General features: G+C 37.1%; 1 protein-coding gene across 1 annotated transcript; it reads left to right on the top strand.

The window, feature by feature from the left end:
• Nucleotides 1-10,257: 10,257 nt before the first annotated feature.
• On the top strand, nt 10,258-13,134 carry LOC116176572 (cytochrome P450 18a1). The gene is made up of 5 exons (XM_031495198.1): nt 10,258-10,710; nt 11,021-11,409; nt 11,467-11,629; nt 11,685-11,949; nt 12,253-13,134. The coding sequence occupies exons 1-5, from the start codon at nt 10,347-10,349 to the stop codon at nt 12,656-12,658; spliced, it is 1,587 nt and encodes a 528-aa protein (XP_031351058.1). The 5' UTR covers nt 10,258-10,346; the 3' UTR covers nt 12,659-13,134.
• Nucleotides 13,135-17,441: the final 4,307 nt, after the last annotated feature.

The following is a 17,441-nucleotide window of genomic DNA, read 5'->3' on the forward strand; positions in this document are numbered from 1 at the left end:
AAATTAATAAGAAAAAGTGTTTTCCCGAGAAATTTTGGTGAAGTCGATTTTTGGTAAAAAAGGAAGGTTGTACCTGGTTTTTTTTTCTTTCGAAATCAGTTTCTAGTCTATAACTTTTGATTGAGAAGGGATTCTACACACCAAAATTAATAAGAAAAAGTGTTTTCCCGAGAAATTTTGGTGAAGTCGATTTTTGGTAAAAAAAGGAAGGTTGTACACTGCCTTTTTTGGAGGCCCGAAAAAAAAATTGTCTCAGGTCGACCGGGAAAAAACGTTTTCTTATAGAATGTGGCCTGTAGAATCCATAATTTCAAACAGTTCCAGGATTGGGCTACTGGATCAAAAGTTACAACCCTTTGAATTTTCTTTCGAAATCAGTTTCTAGTCTATAACTTTTGATTGAGAAGTCTAATCGAAAAAGTACGAATCGTTTTGGATTCTACGCACCAAAATTAATGAGAAAAAGTGTTTTCCAGAGAAATTTTGGTGAAGTCGATTTTTGGTAAAAAAGGAAGGTTGTACACTGCCTTTTTTTGAGGCCCCAAAATGAAATTGTCTCAGATCCACCGGGAAAAAACATTTTCTTATAGAATGTGACCTGTAGAATCCCTAATTTCAAACAGTTCCAAGATTGGGCTACTGGATCAAAAGTTACAGCCCTTTGAATTTTCTTTCGAAATTAGTTTCTAGTCTATGGTACAAATAATTGGATGGAGCTAACTTTGATTTTTGAGTATGTGGTAAAAAGTTCTAAAATTAATTTGACTAGCATTCTCACTCACTTTTAGGCAACACTATTCGGTGATTCCAATATGCGTTTTTCTGTCAGCCACCTTAGATGCTCAATTTCATTTTGAAAACCGTATACCAATTTTATAATATATATTTTTCGATTTTCTAGAAACATTTTTTTAGTTTCTTCAATGTATTAATCTACCCCCAGAAATATAAAACAAAGCATTCCTTTTAAAAATGTAGTATTCTGAAGGAATATGCTGCGTGAACTCCTTCTTTCCTTATTCTAAGGAATCTCGGCTTTGATCAACGAAAAGGATACTTTTCACAGCCTAAAATGAATGAATTAATTATTTTAGTTTGTGCCGCTTCTTAATTGTGATGTTTTAGGTATTTTTCAAAATAATACCCTCACCATTGAATTCACACGTGGTTGTTTAGGAAAAGATGTGCAGCTATAACGCGCGGAAAATTTTATCCACTCCTAATAAGGATCTGAAGTTATTGTACAGATATAATTTCAAGGGCAGTTTTTGAATCGCGTAGAGTAATTAATCATTAATATGTGTAACGTATTATCCTTATCAGTACAAGATGTTTGACGCATTTATTAATTATTAATGAAATTAATGTTTCTTTTTACTTTGGTGATGAAATAATGGTACTTGGAAAAAGAGAAATACAAAATTCCGCAGCATCTTGGAAAAGACTTTAACCTTGGGGTAAAATAAGCAAAATTGTTCCAAAGGGTGGAAGTGTAACTTGCATACAGAGTGTGACATAAATCTGTAAAAGAATATCGTGATAGATGAAGGTGACCAAATAATTTTTTTATTATACTAGGTAACGTCTTCTATTTCAGGAACTAAAGAGTCAAAATTTAATAAGTAATTGTTACAGGCACGTGTACACTTGAATCAACTATATAGTCATGAGTATAGACTTATAGGAGGTAATAACTGCCCCACACTTCTTGTTTTGAATATTTATTTCTTTGCAATCGTTTTTTTACCTTTAAACAGACTTGCATTATAACGGAGTATACGGACAATTGGTCCCGGGATAATTTGTCTCCGGACTATTGGTACCTACCAGACAATTGGTCCCCAGACAATTCGTACCGGTGCCACTCCGTATCCGCACAATGCGTCCCAGTAAAAGGAAAGCAAGGAAGATCACACTGATTCCAAATTTTTGACGATTTTCTTATTTGTTTAATTACAACAACTTTGAATCGTCGAAAATTACGAAAGTGACTAAATTACTTAAAAAAATATTGCATATATGTATAATTTTCCGTTTAAGTATAATAATAAGTCCCTTGCTATGCATCTCCAAAATTTTTTGAAAATTTTCCTTCTCCTGGTACAAGGTACCTAACGGGCGTTTCAAGGAGGAAGTGAAAGTTCGGAAATTTTCTCATAATCGCACTAAAATTAATCATCTAGTAAAAGGGGCACGCAAAGTAAGTAGTCGTACATTCGCATTCTGGCCCTTCCTAAGGACTCTTAGGGCCCAAAAAAGTTAAATGGCTGCTTCGAACTTACTTATTTTTTGAGATAGTGACGCGATTTTTTGTGATCGAGAAAGGAGAGATGACAGGGTTTAGGTATATGTAAAAATGTGAGTCATCTACGACTTACGGTAATTTCAATTTTGGAGTAGGATTGTTTCGGAAACGGAAGTGTCAGATGGCCAAAAACACTATTACCTCAAGTACCCTAAGTACTTTTGGAAACGGTAATTGTAATGCAATAAAAGCCTGATGGTAATTATTTTAAAGGAATTGAATTATCCACATTTAATTAATTGCTTTAATAAAATAAAAAATAAAGTTATATGTATGCAACATCGTGGAATATTTCATTCAGCAAGGGGTCGATCACAGGTGGAAATTCTCGTAAAGGAAACGCATAAAAATGTGGGTAAGAAAAATGAAAATATGTTGTGTAAACTACGTCAGATAGACGATGTTTTGGCCTTAGCACCCTGTATGTGGAATAATTTCAATTTTGAAGTGCATATCTGGTGGGTTATTTACAATTAATAAACTCAAAGTTGGTTTAACTTGACTTTGTATTTTAGTATTTGTTTTTTCGTTTAGAAATTTGTTAGATGCGAAATTTTCGTTTTAATTTTACCGCTTTTGTAAATTGCTTAATTCAGTTAAATTTAATTAACGCAGGTGTTTTAGCGCTGATAAGAGATGCAGATGTTTGTAAAGAGTATATCGACGGGAAAGTACCTTTTTACTGCATTTGGACAATGGTCCAACAACATAAACTAATTTAAACGGCCGAACCGATTAGAACCTAATTTGCTACCCACTCGTAGACATAATAGGAATAGCTGAAAAGCTTTTATTTGTTACTCAGTTGTAAACGTTGATTAACAAGACAAAACGCAAACGGGTAAACGTCATGTTTAAACGCTACTGACTTGTAAAACTGACAGCAGACCTGTAAAAATGTAAAAATTTTACAAGTTAGTAATCTAGTAATTTCATTGGCCAGAATTAATGCGAAGTCTCTGTTACATGGATCACATGATATTTTAGACATTTCTTCAAGATCAATTTAAGAACTAATTATTTACGTTTACAAATGAGTAACAAATAAAATATTGTACATTATACGCCAGGTAATAGTTTTTACTGGCTCTAGGAGATGACAGGCTCGCCTAACGGCTCGCCAGTCAACTTCTCCTATCGCCAGTAAAAACTCACTTACCTGGCTAATAATGTAAAATACTATTGTTTTTGTTTTATATTACAAAATTCGTTATTATCATAAAAATACTTGTAAATTCAAGTGTAAAAAATGTTCCAAAACCCACTCGTGGGTATTGCCGCGTAACACAAAGTATTGAAACGATGCGTTGCCATCGAAAGCACACAAAATGTCGAATCTGCATATTGAAGCACGTCCACCTCCAGAGAAAGAGAGGAGTTAAATAAGTAAAATAAAGTTTCAAAGAAATATCTCCATAAATAAGAAAGTTGGCATTGCGCAGTCACTGCGCATGCCCACACATAATTTCTACCATGTGCGAAATGTTTGCCTTTACTAGAAGCAGCTGTGGTTCAAATTCCAAAGAAATATAATAATAATAATAATAATATTTATTTGTCCAACCGGCTTTATACAGAAAAAACATGGGATACGTCAAGTAAAATACAGTTACAGTAGGCTCACAAACACTACAAGCATAACATTACATTTAAAATAATCTTTTTCAGCAAGTATCACAGACTAATATATTAATATATATAACACACAATATAACAATAACATTACCTATAATACAAACTCCATGTACTCTTGGATTGAATAAAATGCGTTTTTTATTAAAAACTGTCTGACGGCATTTTTAAATCTTTTGATTTGTTTTAAAGCCTTTACCTCTGGATCTAATTTATTATAGAGTACTGCCCCCATATAAAAGGGGTTGATTTATAGAATTCTAGACTATGACGTTTATACTGCAGTTTAGCGCCATGTCTCGTGGTATAATTGTGAGTTTCATTGAGCTTAGGAAATTTCTCAATGTTTTGTTTTACAAAGCATAATGTGGTAAGTATGTAGATACATATCCCCATACATAAGAAAGTTGGCAATTGTGCAGTTACGGCGCATGCACTGCGCAATGCCAACACATAATTTTTACTGTGTGTGAAATGTTTGCCTTTACTAGGAGAATCTGTGATTAAAATTGCAAAGAAATATCTACATAAATGCGAAAGTTGCCATTGCGCAGTCACTGCGCATGCCTCCACATAATTTTTACTATGTGCGAAATGTTTGCCTTTACTAGAAGCATCTGTGGTTCAAATTTCAAAGAAATATCTCTATAAATGAGAAAGTTGGCATTGCGCAGTCACTGCGCATGCCCACACATAATTTTTACCATATGCGAAATGTTTACCTTTACTAGAAGCGTCTGTGGTTAAAATTTCAAAGAAATATCTCCATAAATAAGAAATTTGGCATTGCGCAGTATGCCCACACATCACTGCGCATGCCCACACATTATTTTTACTATGCGCGAAATGTTTGCCTTTACTAGAAGCGTCTGAGGTTAAAATTTCAAAGCAATATTTCCATAAATAAGAAAGTTGGCATTGCGCAGTCACTGCGCATGCCCACATAATTTTTACTATGCGCGAAATGTTTATCTTTACTAGAAGGGTCTGTGGTTAAAATTTCAGAGAAATATCCCTATAAATATGAAAGTTGGCATTGCGCAGTCTGCGCAAAATATGGAGTTAAATGAAACTGATCGAAATGGGCAAATATAGACCATAACAGCTATCAATTAGCGAAAACGCGAAGTCTCTAGGTGGCCCAGGGGCCGAGATCTCGATGGAACGGACGGACGGACGGACGGACGGCCGGAAACACGAGCACATAAGCTTTACCTCAACTTCGTTGTGTTACGCTAAAAACGTATGTGGTTGGAATGTTAACGGGTGAAATTCATGGAAAAATTGGACGCGAAATACATATAGGTCCTCTGGGAAATTAGGAAAAAAGTTCACACTTTTGTGTAAAGGATTGAAATTTAGCATACGTGCTCTTTAATCCATCTTTTTAATATTTCATGACGTGATGCCACGGTCATTTGTCCCTGTAACTCGACTCGCGCTAGAGGAGGGGGTTTTCCGAAAATGTTGTTTGCTAATGACTGGTCCATTTTTGTCGACTCTATTAAGCTCCATGGTTTTGAAAACACGTTTAGAATATAATTTGGAGTCGATTACTGAAGCACAGGTAAGCCCAGATGAGTAGGGGTTGCCTACACACTCATGCGCTAAGTATAGTCAATTTCTATATATTTGTTTAATTTTTTTAGTGTTTTATCTCCAAACTTGCATAATTAACCACAAGGGTAAGTAATTAAGTCATATACCTAACGTTTTTACAGTACTAAAGGCTATAATATGAGCCCATTGAGTGCGGGTTGACGACCCCTCTGCTGGACTTGCCATGCGCAAATTATGGTTCACTGCTAATTGAGGGTAAAATGAAGGGGGCGTGGATTAATCCCGAGAACGATCACAAAATTCAGTTTCTGGACCCGTACTGAAAGGGTTCAGATTATATCCCTAATGAGTGAATGCCCATAAACACTTTAGGTGACTTATGCCCGTTTGTACCGACAAATTTAACTGGAGCTTAGCTTAAGCGTAGCTTAAAATCCATGGCAACCATTGTCTCAATAATCGTTGCCATAGATTTTAAGCTACGCTTAAGCTAAGCTCCACTTAAATTAGTCGGTGCAAACGGCAATTAATTACTTACCTTAGTGGCTAACTATGCAAGTTTGTAGCTAAAACATTGCAAAAATCAAACAAATATAGAACTCTACTCATATGGGCTTACCTGTGGCCCAGTAGTCGACTCGACTCCAAATATTCTTATCGTGTTTTCAAAACCATGGAGCTTAGTAGGGTAGACAAAAATGGTCCAGCCACCATTCAAAGACGCGTTATACTCAAAGACTGTTTTTGGTCTACGCACATTTGCGAATGCGCCACTACTTTTTGGGCAAGGCGAGTATATAGGTTCGATAACTAAGTAATTTCAATGCTAGGTAAGGTACCTAAGTATAACTCTTTTTAAAAATCACATAAAATACCTGTAGCATAGTTCCACAATTTTTCTCTTAAATAGAGTGTATCGACCCAATTTAAGATATTCTAACCGTTTAATGTTATGTTCAAGTTGGAAAAACTCATATAGGTACCTACCACACTTCGTAAAAATTGGAATTTGTAACCACCCTCGCTTAAGGGTAGTACACTACCTATTTTAGAGTACAAATTTTAAAAATATGTCTACAAACTCGGCAACGGCATATCATCAAAAGGTTAAGATGTAAGTTCCATCCTTCTATTTGTCCCTGAGAACAAATTAAATGAACGAACATTTTTGGGAAACCAGTTATTTGAAATAAATTTCTTATTCAGTCCTCTCTATCCTCCCATTTATACTGTCCATTTCTTTTTAAAGAAAAACACCGATGAACCGTAAAAGGATTCCACGGACTGTAATACGTAAAAACCTTGTCCCTTAGTAAGGGGGTATTTTTTATTTTCCATCATAGCCTGCTTAATTTGGAAGATACAGCACCAAAGTTTGCTCAAAATATACCTCAAAAACATTGAAAACAAGTCATTTGGAACACCCTATCGCTAAACACATGACAACGTGCTATTTTACTAAATTTTGTCTACTACATCATAGGTACATATTTGATCTCTAGAAAGGTTTATTTTTGTATGGATAGCATTGTGAGACTGTTGTTCGTTTGTACAGCACAGATAAGTTTTTATTAATTTAAGTTTCGAGAAGCGCCCCGGCCGCCCCATGTTGTGTAGTTTTTTTTGCATCTGATTGGTTCTTTCAATTTAATTTCAATGCGATCAGATGCATCAAAAACTACACAACTTTGCCAATTTCACCCTGTATGCATTATAGAATGGTAAAAACTAGGGAAGCGAAAAAGGCCAAGATACGTATAAAAATTACTTCATCATCATAATCTTTAATTTTCTAGTAAACCATTTTTATCACCCGCACGTTAGGTATTGCATTGGTGTAAAAAAATGACCCCTCACTTTTTTGACGGAAATACACGTTTTAAAGCACCAGGAATCCGAATCAAACAAAATTTCGATGATGTTAATCGGTCTGTCTGTCTGTACTTTCATTTTCGGCTAAAGCTAAATGGAACGAAGTTTGGTACACACATTCTCAAATAAAAAGTAATAAAAGGGCAGAATGGCGCATATGCAGTGTGGGTGGTATCTGTGTCTGTGTACGTAACGAAAGTGTGGGGGGGGGGGGTTATTTTTTACCCCACTCCCTTTACTAATGTGCGGGTGGTAATAATACGAGTACAAACAAGCTGCGTAAACTTCAAAATGGTCATTAAATGGTTAAATCGATGCTAGAATTTTAAACTGGCACGTTTCAAGTACCTATATCACGGGATTAAATTAAAAAAATTAATTCAAATTCATGCTATAGGCACCTAGGCCTACAGGGGAAATTTGTCCCGGGGACGTTGATTTTTAGGACGTTTCAATTCTGATATGCCTACTGCGAAGTGATGAAAGAAGCCACCCACCCTCCTCAAACTGCAAGCGTTCCTATAGCAAGTGGCGGATTTACATATAGGCACACCATAGGCACATGCTTAGGAGAAGGGGCGGCAGCTTTACAGGGCGGCATTTTTTTGCACTATAGGTATTTGTTTTAGGTAACATTTTAAGTTTAAAATAAGTCCCTTAACAAGTTACAAATGAAAAAAAATTTAATTAAAATTATGAAATTGGAATTGGTCGATAGTTTAAACAAACTTAACTGTGAGGACGATAATCGCCAATGCAAGTTTTGATGTGTGTGAAAACGTAATCTTAGGTAGGTATACTGTATTTCTATTCATATTAGCACAGATTAAATTGTTTGTGATATTAGTTTTAAAAATGTCAAGTTATGATCTTTATTAGCATCTTAAAATTTATTCCAATTTAAAGATTATTTTTGGAGGGGCGCATATCTTTCGGTGTGCCTAAAGGCGCAAAAAATTTAAATCCGCCACTGCCTATAGCAGAGTAGTAGCATTGTTTTAAACAATGGTAGTAGCATAGTTTCAATTTTGAATTCGACCCTCACTGAAACTGATGTAGGAACTATTCATTTCGCTTCCTATGATCAGATTTTTTGGGGTATAGGTATATTCAAAAGTCTGAGGGTATAGGTATATTCAGTGAAACTCGCATCGCAAGTAGTGTAATTTTCAATGGAACGAGGAAATTGTACAAATGGCCGTATGTGCAATAATATATTAATCCGGGTTTTACTTATACCACAGACTTATACCATAATATATCGATTAGCCCTTGTATAAGTACCTATACCTAAACCAGAAAAATTTGTTATGTCACCTACTTGCGTGATGGAATTACGTAACAGGCGTGTAAAATCGCTTCACTTATGGAATTCGTCGAGGTAATTGACTAAACATGTACCGCCAAAAAACCAAAGCTGGGTTACGTAACGCTGTTACGCATTTCCATCAGAACATTTTTAGGGGACCGCAGATATTTACGAGCTTAAACAAAGCAGCACAAAGCTCGCACTCGGCAAATTTAATTAAAAATTTTGTTTACGAGTTAATAAAACTGCGAACCGAAATTAGCCACGCGCCGGTCATTGGCGCGATTTCTGCAAAAATTTCAAGGGTGGCCCATTTAGGAACAGGAAAACAACGCGTGCCCACTTCTCCCTTGCATTGCACCGCGCTTACACTTACTTATACATTCTAAATTATTTTTAAAATGCCCACGTACAGAACAATATAATAAGTAAGATCCGATCTGGAATTACGTGCGCAGGTTACCGACCCGATCCAGAATTTGTCTCAAATATTACGAAAGCTATTGCACAATCGCGGTAGTGTAGTAGTAGGCATAGTAAATGTCAAGCTGGGCGTCGTTATGCAGAAATTTGCTTAGTCCCAAATGGGATTATTGTTAAACTCGGCGAATGTGGAATTGTGGAGCATGTTAAGAGAACAAAAAGGTGGGTACACGCGATGAAGTTTGTACCTTTAAGTTCAACAAACCCAAATTTGAGCAAATTTTTCTAAAATGTGCCAGGGTGTACTATAATAACTGTGCAATGTGCAAAATAACCTAAGCAAACATTTTATGGGTTCAACGAACCACTCACGTATATCGGTAATGGATTAGGTGCATTTCATTTATCTGCACGCGTAGGTCAGGAGTGAGCCAGAAAAAACAAACTTCAAAGTAGCTTAATCGTAATTGCCCTTAACCTCTAACCTCAGTAATCAGAAATTTTGACGTCTGGCAAATTTTAAAAAAAGCCCGCGCAGATGAAAATGTGAATGACAAATTAGAAATTGGGCAGAATAATGGAAACTTTTATTCGAAATTATCATTACTAGGGTCAATACTCCTGTTCGGATAATTAGTTTCGTGTAAAGTGGCTGACGTAAAAGAACCAGCCGTTGGAAGAAAGCAAATTTAGCCTGGTGACTACGTAATAGCCGTGGCAAAAATCAACAATAGAAAAAACCGCGCGGTCATGGTCAACTGCCAAAAAAACTTGCATTTTTAGTAATACGACGCCCGAGCAAGGACAAAGTAATTAAAAAACTGTTCCGATAAATTCCAAGGGAATCTAAATTTGGACATTGTTCACCCGATAGCGAGATTTGCCGACTTCTAATCCAAACGACTAGAGCAGAATGTTTATCGTACAGTCACGGTCGTGGACCAACTGAAGCTGTGGAACATTAGTATAACTCATGAATGAGATGCATCTGCCAGATATCTCAGATGCAACTGACTTAACCAATCAGAAAGCGGGAGCACGAAATCCTATTGGGCTAACGAATCCAAACTCCTCCTAAGACCGTCTCTCACTGATCCCCTCTTAAGATACATATCGTGAGCTTCGGTAAGTATAAAAGGATAATCAACACAATGATACGGCATTGGTATTAATGTACTGATTGTAAGCAAGCGAGGGCGAGGGAAATAAATAATCGAAAAACTCTGTATATGAAAATCCGAAAAAATGTTTGTTTATAGTTTCTGTTTTTTGTGGGGTGCGTTTTCGTCTCAAATATCGGTTAGTGTGTTAAGTGTCTTCTTGGTGGTGTTATTAGTTGTTCGACTGCTCCAAATAATCCAATACACCAGATCGTTACCACCGGGACCATGGGGACTTCCAATTGTTGGATCGCTACCCTTTCTTAAGGGCGATCTACATTTGCATTTTCGCGATTTGGCTCAGAAGTACGGGTCGCTGCTGTCGACTCGTTTGGGATCACAGTTAATAGTCGTGCTTAGTGATTATAAAATGATTAGGGACGCGTTTCGCAAGGAAGAATTTACGGGAAGACCGTCCACTGAATTTACAAGCATCTTGGAAGGCTTCGGTGAGTACCTAATATGCAAAACTAGTACTTGTTCAACAAGCCGGCACGCGCGCCTGTTGAATAATGGAATAAGCGTGCTGCAAACACAACTCAATTATGTTTAATATAGCGCTGCGGAATTCAATTGACATACTTATAAAGCTCAACCTTCTCGCAGCCTTGACAGGTCAATAGTAAGAGTGATCTCGTTTGGACATCTAATATAGGAGCTTATCAGTAACCTATTTATCGAGTAGTAGTTGATAATCAGTTGCGTCAGCGCAATGGCAAATTTCGCAAACATCACTCCAATCTTTATTTTTTATTGCAGGCATTATAAATACCGCGGGAAAATTGTGGAAAGATCAACGTCGGTTTTTGCACGATCGCCTACGTCGCTTTGGAATGACTTACATTGGTGGCAGAAAGACGCAAATGGAAAACCGCATCATGACCGAAGTCGAAGAATTCCTCTGCATTTTACGCGCGAAGAAAAATACACCAATAGATTTCAATCCAATCCTCGCCGTCTCCATTTCCAATGTGATCTGCGATATTATAATGTCCGTGAGGTTTTCCCACAACGACACCCGTTTTCGCCGATTCATGGATCTTATCGACGAGGGCTTCAGGTTGTTTGGTTCACTCGAGGCTGCCGTTTTCATTCCAATCTTGCGATATTTACCCGGACTTCGAAGGACGCGCAAGCAAATTAGTAAGGTACGCTAAAGCCCTCTTTCACCGTGAAGATTTCGCTAACTCAAACCCCCCTTTCAGAATCGCACGGAAATGGGACAATTCCTACAAGAAACCATCAACGAGCATCGCAAGTCGTTCGACCCAAGCAATTTACGCGACTTGCTCGACACCTACCTTTTCGAAATTCAAAAGGCAAACGAAGAGGGCAAGGGGCACCACCTCTTCGAAGGGCGCGACCACGGTAAGTCACCAGAGTGACATTCCTAATAGATTCCTAACCGCTCATCTTTTTGCAGATCGCCAAATGCAGCAAATAATGGGCGACCTATTCTCCGCCGGCATGGAAACCATTAAAAACACCTTGCTCTGGTCAATTTTATTCATGTTGCACTACCCCGAGGCGATGAAGGCTATACAAGAAGAGCTCGATCAAGTCGTCGGACGCAAACGGCTCCCAAAATTAGAAGATTTGAGCTACCTCCCGATAACCGAATCGACGATATGCGAAGTCATGAGAGTGTCCAGTATTATTCCAATGGGCACAACGCACGCTCCCACACAGTAAGTTGAATGCTAACCGGCGTAATTAATTGATCATTCTCGACGCGCAATCCTTGAAACACAAGATTGGGTCACTAGTCAAATTCGCACCTGCGAAAAAGTGAAAGTTATATGTATAAAAGCACTTGTAAACAGTTATTTGGCGCTGGTAGCCGGTCTGTCCACTAAGGTCGTTGAACTTGCGTTAAATATAAGCCTACCAGTACCAGATTTCCCAATGTGTGTTACATAACCGCACGGACGACTTGAGATAATGATAAGTTGTTTGCATTTAATCGAAAATTAATTTTTCTCTCCTTTCAGCGATATCCATCTGAACGGATTCAACGTACCACACAACGCGCAAGTGGTACCGCTCCTACACGCAGTCCACATGGACCCAAACCTGTGGGACGAGCCGGATAAATTCAACCCGTCCAGGTTTATCGACGGCGAAGGGAAAGTAAACAAACCAGAATATTTCATTCCATTTGGAGTGGGACGACGAATGTGCTTGGGCGAAATCCTAGCGCGTATGGAAGTATTCCTCTTCTTCTCCACACTTCTTCACACATTCGAGCTCAGCGTGCCCGACGGCGAAAAACTACCGAGCCTCAAGGGAAACGCTGGCATCACGATTTTCCCCGACACCTTCAAGGTGTTCGCCAAGCCCAGGCCGTTAGAAGGAGAGCACACTTTTTCCACGATACGATCAGCTGGAAGTCATTAGTATTGTGCTAATCGCAGGAGCACGGTCATTGAAATAGTTTCCTACCCCTTTCGTTCTGTCAGAGGCGAATTGTACTTATTAGCTATAGGTTCATTATTATTATTATTTATATAATTTTTGAAGCAATCACGAGATCTCTAAGGAGTTCGGCTGTGCATCAATAGTGTTCATTCCATTATTATAGTGTAGTTGTAAGCTAGTCATCAGATCATGTAAAACCAAACTCATTATTTTTATATTGAAAAGTGTACGCACTTTTGTAAAAATCCGACAGTAGCTTCGTATATTACGAAGCAAGAGTTGGCAAGACATTTGTACAAATCACATTCGTTACCTTTTAAGTGACCACATGATATATTTTTGCTAAAGAATTCAGGGCGACCAGTCGTTGGACGATTTTTAGTATACCAGTATGTGTTTTATACACAAAACTTAGTATTAGCTTCTTAAAGAGTAATAAAAGTTTTATTTAATTATATCTTGTTTACTTGGAAGATACCAGATATAAAAGAAATTACAGTCACATTATTGTACTTTAATAAATAAAACCTTGACCTATTCAACATAAGTTCCGGTTTAACACCAACTATCAGTAAAAAGTAGAATAACTACGGTCCCCCCAGGGGAGTATACGCAACAATTTTGTTTGCAAAAACAACTTTTACTTAAACTTTTTTAAGTTACTATAAACAAAGATAAATGCTGTTGAACCAACGCCAATCAATGTTATTGGCAGTCGTTGATCTTAGAAGAAAAAGGAAATTACATGTTGAACTTGAAAATAAGGTAAATAGTAGGGGGAACTTTCTTCTTATACAAATCGATATCTACTGGCTGTACAAAATCCGTAAACAGCTGAACAACATTGTTTATATAGAATTGACATAATAAAGCTCGATTTCGGTCAGATTTCCCAAATTTTGGAGACATCCCCGTGACAAATGGACTTTTTGAGAGATTGCGTAGAATTTTCCTTGAGCAGGTTTTTCTAGAAAGAATGTTCCGAGAGAAAACATTCCGATGACGAGTTTATTAGGGTGAATTATTCCTCACTAAATATTTCGTGTAGAATATTCCAGGAACGAACAAACCGTGTTGGGAGCGCATATCCAGGGGGAACATTTTCCAGAGAATATCTATAGAAAATAAATAATTGAAAGGATACTCACTCCTGGATGGTGGTGTAGACTGAACGGTGTTTCGTGGATTTTGCTTTTGGTTTTATTTGTCTCCTGTCTCGACTTCAATATAGGGTCTGTTTCCTGTTGGCCGCAAGAGAAATTAACCGCGTGTAAAGCAGATCTAGACAGGCGAAACAACCCTATGGGCAGGGCCGGCGGAAGCGGGCCTTCAGGGCGTGCTAAGCAGGTGGGCGCCGTTATAAAGGGGGCGCCCGCAGATCGTAAGATGTAAGTGCCATTTCAGACAAATAAATAATTATAGCAATAAACAATCCGTCAGCGTCGTCAGGTCGTGACTCGTGACACATCCGTTACAGCTTTACAAAATTTACAACTCATCATGAAATACAAGTACAATAAACTGTTCAAACAACGAGCGACAAAGACAGACAGACGGACAGAAAGTCCAAATGATCAAAATTTAATCAGTTAGTTCCTTGACCAATTGACCATTGTCTACCTATTACTGAAAACAGAATTGGAAAATTCAAAACCATTGGTGAGTTATCATGTACCTACACAGACGGACGGACGGACAGAAAGTCCAAAATCATGAGCGAGCGTTAATAATTTACTATATTTATGGTATTTCGCGAGACGCTTACCTTTCTGTTTTAAATTTATTTGTCAACTTGTACAGGGCGCGCCAACGATTGCGCGGAGTAACTTAATACCTTGAAGATGATAGTTTTCGATAGAGTGCTTTAATATAGGGTGCGCCCACAAAGTATGTCGCTAAAACGGTACATTTTTTTAAATAGAACCCCCTGTATTTGAATACATTTTTTAATTCTACGTGTAATTTGTACGACTTTTTAATATTATTATATGGTCAATATCCGAAAAACTAGTAGTTTTAAAGATAATTCGACTTGCAAGAAAAATTTGGCATTTACAAGGGTCAGTTTCAGAGCCGTCGCCAGAGGGAGCAAGTAAGGCCTTAGCCGCTCTTGGGATCCACTTTGCCCGCTCTTAAAATTTGCTTCATAACGCAATGTAGCATGCGCATAAATAATCAAAATTTATTTAAAAAAATTAACAAAACAATAGAAAAAAACTTCAACCATTTTAAAGTGGCGATATTAATAATTAAGAAGGTGATTTAAGTTGAAAGATGGATTTAACAGTTTTCTATTATTACATAACGCCAGCGCTTTTTCGAAAACGACATTTTTCGGATTTTTGGCCAGAATTTCGCCATTTGTAGAGCAACAAGAAGCTTTGAAAGGGAAAATTAATCAGCATGAAAGTGTGCGTAATTTTTCCCATTTAAGCATCTCGTACGAGATCCCCATGGTGACAATGAAAAAAACTCACCCTGTATTATCATTTTATTATATTTTTTACCACCTGCAATACGTAGTACAGGCATAAGAGAGATCTGAGGACAGATCTACAAATGATCTCCAACTTTTTAAGTCGATACGATACACACATTTCTTGGGCAGCGAACAATCGAGTTTGGTCTTTTTCCCAACAAAATTGGTGCATAAATAAGGATTTAGATCGATATTGGGCAATAAAGTGATGGATATTAAAATTAATTCTTGCTAGTTGCCCATCTGGAACCATAAGCTTTCTTACAGCGAAAACCAGAAGTCGATACGAGTTCTTCTTCCCAAGAAAATCGGTACATGAATAACGACTTTGACATTTTTTGTGATCAAAAATACACATGGACCACTTCTTGGGCATTGCGCAATTGAATTTCCTAAGAGAATCGATGCATAAATAACGATTTTGACATCCTTTGGATAAAAATATTTTGGTCGCCAAAAATAGACATGTAGGTATCATTTCTTGGTGATCGAGCCAACGGGTTTGATCGTTTTCCCAACAAAATTGGCGCATAAATAATAATTTTGACCAATTTAGAGCTATAACACGTGATGAATGCCAAAGTTAATTTTTGATAGTCGATACGAGGTCTAGGGACTGAGCGGAACGACACGCAGACGGACGGAAATATGAAGTCATAAGCGCTCCACTTTCGTGGATTGCGCTAAAAACGAATTCCTTCAGCAGAACACAGCAAATTATTAATATTTGGCCTGGCCGCTCTGTAGATTTATTTGCCCGCTCTTAGTAACTAATCTGGCTACGGTCCTGGTCAGTTTATTGTCAAAATTATTATTTAAATTTTCATTCCAGGCTCTCTATCTGTTATCATGGCTAAAATAAAAGTCAAATAAATGCATCTACTACATTAAAAATAGCTTACAGGGTGTTTTTTTAAAGTTCAAAGTTACAAAACTTCATATTAAAACATCTCGCTTTTTAAAATGGAACACCCAGTATATTTTTCTGTCATCCTTTAGCTCCTCCAAAAACCTTCAACTTTTAATAATAATGTCCTATACCTATCTGTGATAGTTTTCGAAATATCTTGACTTTCCCGGTTTTTATGTTCTAATCTTAAATAAGTTATATGTGATTTACATCTGCCTCGTCCCAAACGAAAATCATATCGATTAATTCATTTTTCGAATAATTCATTTAAGTCTAAAAACCATGTTTTATTTATTTCTTCAATTTTATTAGGTGTTAAAAGATAAGGATATCTGGAAATATTTGCGCAGTATTTGTAAAAGTGAGTCGTGATAAGAGTTGTTTTTCGCTTCATACAAGCTAATTAGTTTCAAGATCAGCACGAGTTATCGCCGAAGTTTTAACACATGTGCTTAAGTTACTAGAAGACGCGCAGAAAATTAAAGAGGAAGAAAAAACATTATGGAATAGGAAGAATGTTTTAAATAGAAGAGACGGGTGTTAATCATGGCCTTTTTGGTGGTGGGCGTCAATTGTTGCTTGTTTGTTTTGGTGGACGCTGAAACGTAGCCGTTTATTGTGTTGTTGATTGCCAGTTTTTCCGTTATTTAAGCGTAGGTATTATTGCAAAACAGTCAGTCGTTATAATCGTAAGTTCTTGTTATAGAAGAAAATTAATACTTAATAGCATTACATTTTTCTATTTCGTATTACATCGGATGTTAATTAAAAATTTGTTATTCTTTGGAAGGCGGGCGAGGCTGATAAATTTCTCAAATTCATAAAAGTTACGTCAATATCGACATTTTCGTCGTGGCGGAGGCTAGACGTATCGTAGAAAAATTATAATTATTAACGAGGAACAAAAAGTGAGTTCATGATTTTGGCATTTCTGTCCGTCTGTGTACATATTGAAAATCACGAATGGTCAAGGGACTAACTGATTAAATTTTGGTCAATACTCGTTAACCGAAAGTGACCTTGCATGGGCGAAGTATGGCGATTAAATGTGAAGAAGAAAGCGCGTAAAACAATCGATAAACAAGCAAAAGTACCTACAGATTACCTAGTTAATCTGTTGCAAAAGACAAGAAAATGTTTAAAGAATACGTGAAGGAATTGAAAGAGGTGTGAAGCAAACAAATCTGGAACGGAAGAGGTGGGGAAGAAGGAAATGCAAAAAAGTGACACTCTGAAAGTTTAAACGAATGTTCAAAATTTGAATATCGAAAAGACGTAATTTAAAAATAGGGCTCAAAACTGATCAGATACAATTTCACTAGTCACCATTGACAAATCAATAAAAACACTGTTTCAGATTTATTTAAAGCCCA

Source organism: Photinus pyralis, unplaced genomic scaffold (genome assembly GCF_008802855.1).
Source record: "Photinus pyralis isolate 1611_PpyrPB1 unplaced genomic scaffold, Ppyr1.3 Ppyr1.4_LG7, whole genome shotgun sequence".
Taxonomy (NCBI): Eukaryota; Metazoa; Arthropoda; class Insecta; order Coleoptera; family Lampyridae; genus Photinus; species Photinus pyralis.